Genomic DNA, 11611 nt, shown 5'->3' on the forward strand with positions numbered 1-11611 from the left:
CATCAAGTCCATGCTGATCATCAAGCACCCACTTGTGGGAATGCTACAATAATCCCTTTTTCTATTCTCCCCACATCCCCCTAAACAATCCCCAGATTCTATCTCTCTCGTACATAGTTGGGGCAATTTACAATGGCCAAGTAAGCTCCCCACCTACATGTCTTTGGTATGTGGTTGTAAAGCACCTGGGGAACAAAGGAAGGCACAAGGAGAGTGTCTAAATTGCACACAGACATCTTGTTTGGTGTACAGTTAACAATAATTTAGAACTACTTAAATTTTATGCTATAATGTAAAATCAAAAACTTTATTTGGAATAATATAAAGATCTTATTTTTGTGTATTTTTGTGCTCTTTAATTTGGGATTCTTTATTATATTGTGATATTGTACTGCAGTAATTTTTAATTACACAAACCACTTGGTGTTAATTTTAATTTGTTTTATAAAGAAATTCAAAATAATTTGTTCTCTAGCAAAAACAGGCTGAATTGGAAGTTGCTCGATTGGCCAAAGAAAAAGAAGAGGAAGAAGCCAGACAGCAGGCACTGCAGTTAAAGAAGGAAAAGGAAATACAGAAGAAAGCAATTAAGAAAGAAAGACAAAAGCTGCGTACAGTCTGTAAGGTGGGATGAAATGTCATTTCTGGGGAGTTCACCATATATCTGTATGTTAATGAATAGAAATTTGTGGTTTGAGTGCAAGATTTCCTGGCATAAATTTTAGCAGCTGTGGTTCTGCGCTGGGAGTAACCAACACCCATAGTTTTCTCAGTTTGAAGACCATGAAAACTATCTTTAAAAAAGAAAACAAAATCATATATTTTGATATAACTGGCATCTTGGTAAACTTAGTTGGGTAGCCTAATGTAATAGGTCCTGCAATCAAGAAGAGCAGAGTTAAGATTGGCATGCACTTTACTCGATGTCCTTTGAAGTGCAAATAACAATAACTACACTGAGCTAACTGCATTAGCTATTGCAATAAGTTGTTCATTTGATGTAGAGAAGAGAAACACAATCTGTTTAATTTAGTTGGACCTTGTCTGCTATCTTCCTTACTCTCTATCATTAGGGTAACAATGAACAAATTGTTAGCCTTTCTGTTTAATATTAATCCATTAACTTCCCTGTTGTTTGTTTGATCATGAAAGCTTCACATTTAACTACCCTCAATTCCTTCAACAATAATTCCTATGACATTTTTGTTGACTTTTGGCATTTTTCCTAGCAGGCTGTGTAAATGGCAATCTTTACTCAATTGGGCCCTAGTTTATTGGTCATTTATCCATCCTTTTTGCAAGTTTTTATGGCTTCTATTCTCTAGATGTTGTTGTCAGTTGCACAATGGTTAATCAGTCACTACTGAGTGTGATGCTTCTTGAGCATGGGTTTACTTATCTCTGCCTCCAAAGGCGAAAGCCTACAATAACAATGTGGCATTAACTGAATAATCTGCTTTAGTAATACTTCTTCAGGGATAACCCACCTGTTTTTTGGAATTGTATCAAGGGATCTTTTACTTCAGAATATAGTTTAATGACTCATTGGAAAATACACCTCCAGCAATATTATCTCAGTTCATGTTGGAGTATCAGCCTAGATCTTAGACTGTATTTTTACATTCGCAGTGTTATCCACCTTCAACCATATGGCATCTGTCTACTACAAAAATCTTAGCCACGTCCTCTGCCATGTACTTCTAACTGGTCCACCTTCTATGCATATTTCCCTCAAATTCTCTTTTGCTTCTCTGTAACTCTGCAGCAAGCTCTTTTTTTTTAAAGAAGACACTTCAACCTAGACTTCTACCATGTCTTCAGGACTCTCCTATCATTGCGCACCATCTTTATAAATTGTCTCTTGTGTCTTGCTATATAAATTGGTTGAAGTGGATTTAGAGAAGCCCTTTGCTTGCAATACTGTATCGTCATTTTGGTAAGAGTTGTCAGTCTAAAATTGTCCAGTGCCAGATAAATACTTCCCTATCAAGTCACCAAAGCTCAATATGTATTCTTTGTAAATGAGTCTACAGTTATGTTGTCAATGCCATTTTCTCTCCTGTTAACATATTGCCCAGCTATGAGTTTGGTGGGGAACATAGAACATTACAGCACAGTGCAGGCCCTTCGGCCCACAGTGTTGTGCCGACATTTTATCCTGCTCTAAGATCTATCTAACCATTCCCTCCCACATAGCCCTCCATTTCTCTATCATTCATGTGTCTATCTAAGAGTCTCTTAAATGTCCCGAATGTAATCTGCCCCCATAACCTCTGCCGGCAGTGTGTTCCACGCACCCACCACTCTCTGTGTACAAAAAAAAACTTACCCCTGACATCCCCCTTCATATCTTCCTCTAATTACCGTAAAATTATGCCCCCTTGTGTTAGCCATTGTCACCCTGGGAAAAAGTCTCTGACTGTCCACTCGATCTATTCCTCTTATCATCTTATACACTTTTATCATGTCCTAAAAGCCCTAGCTCACTCAACCTATCCTCATAAGATATGCTCTCCAATCCTGGTAAATCTCTTCTGCACCCTCTCTAAAGCTTCCATATCCTTCCTATAATGAGGTGACCAGAATTGAACACAATACTCCAAGTGTGGTCTAACCAGAGTTCCGCAGAGCTGCAACATTACCTCGCGGCTCTTGAACTCATTACCCCGACTAATGAAGGCCAATACACCATACGCCTTCTTAACAACCCTATCGACCTGCACAGCAACCTTGAAGGATCTATGGATGTGGACCCCAAGATCTCTCTGTTCCTCCGCACTGCTAAGAGTCCTGCCATTAACCTTGTATTCTGCCTTCAAATTCGATCTCCCGAAGTGTATCACTTCACACTTTTCTGGGTTGAACTCCATCTGCCACTGAAGGTGACAACTACTTCCTCATTTTCTAACTTTGTTAAAGTCCCTCATCGTAATGAGAAATTTGCTTCTATTAACTTTTCTTTTTACTCTTCATGTATTTTAAAACCTTAATTAACTAATCTCAAAAAGCAAACCCAGATTCTTTAATCCATGAAATTACTCTCAAATTTAGAAAGTGGAAACAAAGATAATTCTCTGTACAACTTAAAAACCAATGATTGCCTTTCTGGAATTAGCTGACCAGATCTGCATACTGAACTCTGTGCGGTACCATTATAATGGTTGATAGAACCATACAGCACAAAACAGGCCCTTCGGCCCACCGTGTCGTGCCGTCCATCAGACCACCCTCACACTACCTAACCCCTTCCTCCCGCATATCCCTCTATCTCACGTTCCTCCATATGCCTATCCAACAAGCTCTTGAACCTGTTCAATGTATCTACCTCCACCACCACCCCAGGCAGTGCATTCCATGCACCAACCACTCTCTGGGTGAAAAACCTCCCTCTGACATCTCCCCTGAACCTCCCACCCATAACCTTAAAGCCATGACCTCTCGTCTTGAGCATTGGTGCCCTGGGAAGGAGGCGCTGACTGTCTACTCTATCTATTCCTGTCAATATTTTATATACCTCTATCATGTCTCCTCTCATCCTCCTCCTTTCCAGTGAATAAAGCCCTAGCACCTTCAGCCTCTCCTCATATTCAATACCCTCCAATCCAGGCAGCATCCTGGTAAATCTTCTCTGCACCCTCTCCAATGCCTCCAAATCCTTCTGTCACAAACCAGCAACAAAAGAAACACACTGAGCATGATTCAGTGTTAAAAACTATTTTATTAATCACTACTTATGATAATACGTAAAATAAAAGTTAAAAAAAAATGTTAGTATGTTAGAATTCAAGAATGTTAAACCTCGAACGTTAACCCCAAAACTAAACTCGTCGTGTGTGTGTGTGTGACAAAGTCCAAAACTCCCAGTTCCTGAATGGTTCTTAAAGTTCAGTTCCGCAAGCCATAAGGTGAAACATGAGCAAGGGCTTCTTCAACAACCACCGTTGTCTGAAAATAAGATGTAGATGTAGAAAAACATAGAGAGAGTACATACGAAATCCAAATGTTCCAGGATGGAACCCAAACGACACTTCAGTGTTTACTCGGTAGTGACTTCCTCACCCCGAAAAGCATCCGAACCGTGGTCGTCCACACACAAATACCTGTTTCCTTCTACAGGTCAGCAACAAAGTGAACTCCACCGGATTACTTCCAACTTCCATACATGGATTTCAGTGGCAAACACAGTTATTGTTTCTCATCCATCGATAGAGAAAACAAGCAGGCTGGTGTCTCTCTCCCTTCTCTCTCTCTCTCCTTCTTCTTCTGACTTCTTCAACAACGTCATTACGTCCTTTATCTTCTATTGACGTAAGCACGCCCCACACACACATACACACACACTCTCTATCTTAAAGGGACTTTCACTGAGTCCGTAACACTTCCTATAATGAGGTGACCAGAACTGAACACAGTACTCTAAGTGTGGCCTAACTAGAGTTTTGTAAAGCTGCATCATAACCTCGCGGCTCTTAAACTCAATCCCGCGACTTATGAAAGCCAACATCCCATTGGCCTTCTTAACTGCTCTTTCCACCTGTGAGGCAACTTTCAACGAACTGTGAATATGAACCCCCAGATCCCTCTGCTCCTCCACACTGCCAAGTACCTTGCCGTTTACCCTGTACTCTGCCCTGGAGTTTGTCCTTCCAAAGTGTACCACCTCACACTTTAAGTTATTCAACTATACTTCACATTTTGTTCACAGTGACTTAATCCATTTCTGCTCTTCACTCACTGTTGTATTCTGAACCCAGATGCCAACTTACAACAAAAATACAGGAAGTCCCCGACTTACGAATGCCTGCACATACGAACCGACCTTTGTGGTCTTAACGACCTTCGGTTCGTAAGTGGGCCCTGCCCCCGATCCTACCACGGCGGCGATACACCTTCTTTGGCCAAACCCCGGGCCAAGTGCGTATGTGCGGCTGGGGCCATGCGCGGCCGCGATCCCCGGGCCAAGTGCGCATGCGCGGACACTGTTCCGAGTTACAGACAAAATCGGGTTACGAACAGTCTCAAAAACAGAACTCATTCATAACCCGGGGACTTCCTGTATTGCAATAGACAACAACAACTCAATGTCGTGGGCACAAAGTAGTCACTGACTCAGTTCATGCCTAGTCTTTTTGCCTCACCCTTATGAGAAGTATTTTTTCCTGACTATAATCATTAAAAAGTAAACTTGTGACTTTAAATATGCAGACTGATCACAACCAATATAAAGCCATAAGAAAGTTGACATAAGTAATATTGACTGGGATGTCATACAAAGAAGGCAGTGTCTTTGAGCTATAGGTCATTTCATCTGTTTTGGAGATGTTGCCTTGTACTAGTGTAAAGTTCCAAGTGTCAATGGACTTAGCTGCCCTGCCCAAGAGATCAATCTGTATTGGCAGCTTAGAAATGTCAGTAAGTTAGTTTGGAACAGAATTTCTCTACCCGAACCTCTGTGTATTTGTGTTCCAGCACATATTATGTTTCCCTTTCTTTGACCTGTCCTTTTAAGAATGCACTGTTTAAGAGGAACCATAGCATCTTCAGTACAATGTTGGCTGTCAGCCAGTATGCAGAGACTTAACCTTGGACCTTCCCTATAAAAAGTCAGCCAGTAGACTTGACCTCTCAGCTTATAAAGGTTCGTTCTCTTCTATGTATTCTATATTGTACTGCCATCAAGGTGTATGTGGGTATGAGAATTTAAAAGATCAATGCCAGTGGATTCTGAAGTCATTGTCATCGCTGCTTTCTAGTCTGTATGAGTGATTCACTTTTTTTTTGAATTTTTTTTAAAAGAATTGGAACTACTTTACTGATAATCAAACTGAAAATGTGAAAATGATGGAGGATGTGGAGAAACTTTGTGACCGACTTGAATTAGTGAGGTAAATATTTTTAAATTGCTTATCTGCCAAATGCCTTATCTAGATTATACTAGATGAATGATTTGCTATCAATTTATTTTTAAAAATTGAGTTCATATCTGTGCTCTGGCTCTCAATAGAGTATCCTTTAGACAAATGACATTCAATGTTTCCTTCCTCTTTCCCCCTCCCAACCATTATTTCTAAATGAAATATAAACAACAAATAAAAGAAAAATATTGCAAGCAGTTTTAAAAAAAATTGAAATACGAGTCTTTTGTCACAAACTTCACACTTTAATCACTATATGAAGCTCGTCCCTGGCTGTTATCTGATTGAACCATTATTACATGAAGTCTAATCAATCTGAACAGAGCACCTTGACCCAGATACACACATCGTGATGTCATCTGATTAATGAGATCATTTGAACAAAAACCATGCACTACAATTTTAAAACAGAGAAGCAAATCCACAACATTGGTTTTGAAAGGGACGTGAGTGAAAACATGCAAGTTATTTGTAATACTGTGTATGTGAATGACTTGGATATGGATGTGAGAAGTAAGATCTGTAGGTTTACAGATGACACAAAGTTTGGCAGAATTGGTGATCATGTGGAAGGTAGTCTTGGCTGAAGAGAGATATCGATGTGTTGGTGAAATGGGCTGAAAAATGGCAGATGAAGTTTAATGCATCAAATATGAGGTGATGAATTTTGGGAGCACTAATGAGGCTAGGGCATACACCATAAATGGTAGGGTCCTAGGCAGTACTGAGGAACAAAGGGACCTTGGAGTACAAGTCCACAGGCGCAGGTAGATAATGTGGTTAAGTAGGCTTATGGGATACTGGCCTTCATTGGTCGAGGCATTGAATACACACGTAGGGATGTTATGCTCCAACTTTATAAAACCTTGGCCAGACCTCAGCTGGAGTACTGTGTGGAGTTCTGGTCACGCAGCTATAGGAAGGTTGTGATAGTTTCAGATTAGACTGCAGTTGGAGTATTGCATGGGATTCTATCACCATTTTATTGAAAGAAAGACACTGCCAAATGGATTTACATTGGTGTTATCAGAAATAAGTGGGAAAAGATGAACCGGCTGAGTCTCTTTAAAAGAGAAAGCTGAGGGTGACAAAATAGAGAGCTTTAAAATTATGAAAGATTTTCATAATGTGGAGACAGAGTATTTGGACTTTTGGTGAAGACAAAAACCTGAAGCCATTAATATAAGATTGCTACGAAGAATAAAGTATGGAATTCAGAAAATGATGAGAATATAGAACTTGCTATCACAAGAGTGGACAAGATGAATAATGCAGATATATGGTATGTATATAAAGGAAACTGGATATTGCAATATAAAATGGGAATCTAAAAGGTTTATCAGATTGTATTAAGAGGGATTACCTGTAGGACTGTGTTGGAAAATAGTGGAAAGGGCATGCATGTAGAGAGGACATTTCTGCTTGTGGGGTTATCAAATTTAAAAAGGAACTTGGGTTGCCTTTAATTATAGAGTGATCAGAATATGAAGATTGTGACCATGCAGTGGTTGAAGCAGCAAGGTGCACAACATTTAAAGGAAAGCAGAATACGTACAAAAAGAATTTCTAATAGGATGGCATGATTTAGAGTGAGAGGAGGCATGTGTCGGAAGTATGCACAGTACTGCCACTAACCATTTGGGGCAAATGATTCTGTGCTGTAAATTCTATATAATTTCAAATTGATGCAATGTGCTGTCCATCATAAAAGCTCCACCATTGCCTACCTCCCTCTTTCCCTCTGCTCATCTGCTGCTGCCTGATCTATATTCCCTCCTCTCTATCTATCATAGACATTTTGCCTACATCTATATCTTTTTTCTTTTAACACCCTCTTTAAAACCCATCTCATTCCCCAAGCTATAGCTGCACTTGTTTTTCATTAATTGTTATTTACCACATGCATTAAATTTAAATTTGTGGATTGAAACTAGGTAGGTGCTAACTCCGATTTGTTATATCTCTGTCCATTCAATTGCTGGATTATTTCTGCCTAAGTGTACACGGGTATAATTATGTTCTAACAAGAGCACAAGAAATGCAGATGTTGGGATCTACTTTTGTAGTTTCAATGTGTTTTTGTTTTTCTTTCTCCTAGCCTACAAACCTTAAATGAAGTACTTGCATCAAGTACGAGGGATGAAGGCCAAGTTGAAATACAGAAACGGGTACGATGTAAACTGTTTATTGGGGTGATGCAAGAAAGACCAATTTTCTGTTGGCACCTGGTCTGCAAAATTTGATTACATGGCATAGGTTGCTTTAGTGTTCTTGGGACCAAATTGACACCAAAATGGTATCTGATATGGCACATCTAGTCTGGTGTGTTTATTTTATTTACTCCTTTTAGTGCATCTACTTACTGTTGTCATAGCCATTGCCTCCTAGGATGCAGATCATCAGGTCCTGGGGATTTATTGCCCTTCAGTCCCACTAGTTTCTCCAATATTTTTGTTGTTCATGCTAATTTCTTTGAGCTTCTCATTTACTTCTGATCTTTAGTTCTCCATTATTTCTCGGAGGACTCCTGGTCTTTTTCCATGAAGACATGCACACAATAAATTTGATTAATTTCTCTGCCATTTCCTTATTCCCCAATATCATTTGTCTTGCCTCAGTCAAAAACCACCCACATTAACCTCAGTGGTCTTATATAGAATCTCTTGTCTGTTTTTATTACTTGGCCTACACTCATAACTGGCTTTCCCTCCCTCAGCAAAGTCATGATCCTCTTTTGTTGAATTCTTAAACTTCCCCAAGCCTTGTGTTTCCTGCTTTATCTTGGCATCATTTTAAGCCTTCCCTGTTGATCTAATACTATCTTTAAATTCTCTTGAGAGCCATGAATGGTCCACTTTTCCTATTCCTCACCATTCTCCCACTTGCTGCTTTGCATGAATTCTCATCACATAAAAATTTGATCTCTTTGTTTATAGCCTCTCTGATCCCTGGTTTCCATCAAATTAAGTAATCAAGTGGTAAAATGATATGCTTGTAGTTGAGCTGGGTGTTTTCTTCAAGTACTTGCAATTTGTAGTTCTCTTCCATTTGGTCACTTTATCTACATGAACATGCACGGCCTCTCTGTTTTAAAAGCCAATTCCATTAAGGATGCAAGCTGAAAGCACAAAAATGGATATAGATGTGGAAAAGTTGATCCCTAGCAGTCAGTTAAGCATTGATCTAATTTTAACTTTGTTTTTGGAAGATCCAAGAGGTGAATGCACAGTTAGCAAAAGAGAAGGAGGAAGCAGAGGCACGAATGCGGCAGGCTACAAAAAGCTCAGATCACGTTGCAGGTTGTGGAGGAGGGAGCAAAGCCTGGCTTGAGGACGACTTGCAGCTCCTGATAAAGGGTGTAAATATCTTTCCTGCTGGAACTAATGCAAGGTAATACCTAGCAACTAACTGAATAACTTCTGTAATAATGTGCCTTGTTGGGTACAGCACTGGCATAAGTGAAAATATAGCATAAGTATTTCTGGGAAAGTTAAATTGCTTCTGATTAGCATTAATTTCTGGTTGTAAAATTGCATGTTAAAGGAAAGAATCCTAAGCAACGTGTTTCTTTCTCACATTTCTTACATGTGGGTCGAGTCCTTGGGGGTGCTACTTGTTGGGTGGTGACCACAAATTCTCCTTTGGCAGCAGTATAAGATTAACAGATTTACAAAAAATGTGGAATGCAAGTAGGTTGATTCATTTGACCTTAATTTTCCCTTCCCACTTCTGTTCATCTCAGTTTCTGTTCTGAACAGTATTAGTATAAACATCACAGCTCTGATTATTCCAAGTCAAGAGGCCTATCTGTTTTTCCTTTGGTTCTTTTCCCACTCAAATTTCTCTAACTTTCACCTACTGAAGTTAGTTATTTTTACAAAGGTAGTAGCAATTCTCTAAAGACTTGATCACATGTCTGTCTCGGGAAAGAGTAAGTGGGCATTGTTGTGCCAATGTGTGTATTTGCATCAGTGTGGACTTTAGTCAGACTGCAACAAAAACAAAGTGCAGGAAACAGTCAGTAGGTCAAGTAACATCTGTGTAAAGAGAAACCATTAATGTTTCACGTTGAAGTTCCAACAACATGTCTTTGACCTGAAATTTTAATCCTATTTCCAGACGCTGCCTGACCTGCTGAGTGTTTCTAGCATTTAATTCAGGTTTCCAGTGCCAGTGCTTCTTGGAATGTCATTAGTCTGACTATAGTCTTGTGAAAGTGAAAATTAAATGTTAGTTTGGGTCATTTAATCAAAAAATATTCCATTTGGATAAGTGGATGTGTAAATACCTTGATCAGACCTTATTTCATAACCCTGTTAAAACATTAATGAAAATACATACAGCAATTAACTTTAATGTCCAAATGTGGTAAATAATTCATGATCACACAGACCTGTACTTTCTTTTCAGATGGGAAGTAATTGCTAACTTTATCAATTCACATTCAACAAGTGGAATTAAAAGGACAGCCAAGGATGTAATTCAAAAAGCCAAGAATTTACAAAAACTTGGTAAGTGCTGAACCTTTTACTCAATCTTCATTTTTTTTTAAAATGGGTTGAGTTTTTTATAGAAGTAGATTTTTAATTAATTTTTATATTCAATTAAAAGCCAGTAAGTGGTGGAGTATGAAAATCTGTATTTATTTAAATACTACTAATTATCCACAAGAATAACTCAATTCATTTTTTTTATTCTTTGGGATTGGCTGTCAATTTAGTTTTCTTATTTGAACCATTTTCTATTCACATAAATTATGAAAAATGGTTAGCTTTTAATCATTCTATTTGTCCTACAGATCCTCAACAGAAAGATGAAATAAACAAGAAAGCATTTGAAAAATTCAATAAAGAACACAGTACAGCAGCTGCAACTGTGGATAAGGCAATTCCTTCAGAGAGATTTGAGGGTAAAAAAAAATTAACATAAGTTGTTACTGTGACTTCTGAGCATTTACCCAAATCTGCTTATTAACAAATGTTCAGAACTGATAAATACATTCAGTGATAAGGAAGTGTACAGATTGGATTGTTAATTTTGCAGGCAGGACAGCAAAACAGAACATTGCTACCATGAATGTTGGGGAAAAAAACCCCTCTAGTCATGGAACTATTTAAAATTGTTTTACGCTCCCATAACCGATGTTTCACAATTTGCCCTCTCTTTGCAGGTTAAATTTTTAAACATTTAAGTTTTGTAAATGTTGATAACCTGTACTTTGGAAATCATATGAAGTTTCAATTTTCTCAACAAAGATTTGAACCATAGGATGCTGAAGTACTTCTGTTTTATTGCTGTATCATTATACCCATCACCACAACCTTTCTACCTTAGTGATAGTGATTCCCAGAAGTACAAACATTTAATTGCACTCCATCCTTTACAGTTTCTGGGTTTTCTGAATGGCTAAAAGGCATTGATGGTGTTTTATTTGCATTTTGAGTGTTATAACAAATTCACTTTTGTCTTTATATAAAATATTTAGTGCCTGGTTGTGAAATTAACCCTTGGACAGCAGAAGAGCAGAAGCTTTTGGAACAAGCGCTAAAGACGTATCCTGTTAACACACCTGAACGATGGGAAAAGATAGCAGCCACTGTTCCAGGAAGAACCAAGAAAGATTGCATGAAGAGATACAAGGTAAATAAGTATTTAAGTCAGATCTTGAGCATTATATCTTTAATTGGGTGCATGTA

The 11611-nt window shown here is 38.6% G+C and overlaps 1 protein-coding gene across 1 annotated transcript in view; it reads left to right on the plus strand.

The window, feature by feature from the left end:
- Positions 1–11611, plus strand: part of dnajc2 (DnaJ (Hsp40) homolog, subfamily C, member 2) — a 33708-nt gene that overhangs the window by 21824 nt on the left and 273 nt on the right. Inside the window, exons 10-16 of the mRNA XM_052034039.1 lie at positions 476–625; positions 5797–5885; positions 8014–8083; positions 9124–9305; positions 10326–10426; positions 10714–10824; positions 11401–11555. Of these exons, the coding sequence (XP_051889999.1) occupies positions 476–625; positions 5797–5885; positions 8014–8083; positions 9124–9305; positions 10326–10426; positions 10714–10824; positions 11401–11555 (858 nt within the window). The remainder of the gene's footprint in view (positions 1–475; positions 626–5796; positions 5886–8013; positions 8084–9123; positions 9306–10325; positions 10427–10713; positions 10825–11400; positions 11556–11611) is intronic.

Source organism: Pristis pectinata, chromosome 19 (genome assembly GCF_009764475.1).
Source record: "Pristis pectinata isolate sPriPec2 chromosome 19, sPriPec2.1.pri, whole genome shotgun sequence".
NCBI lineage: Eukaryota > Metazoa > Chordata > Chondrichthyes > Rhinopristiformes > Pristidae > Pristis > Pristis pectinata.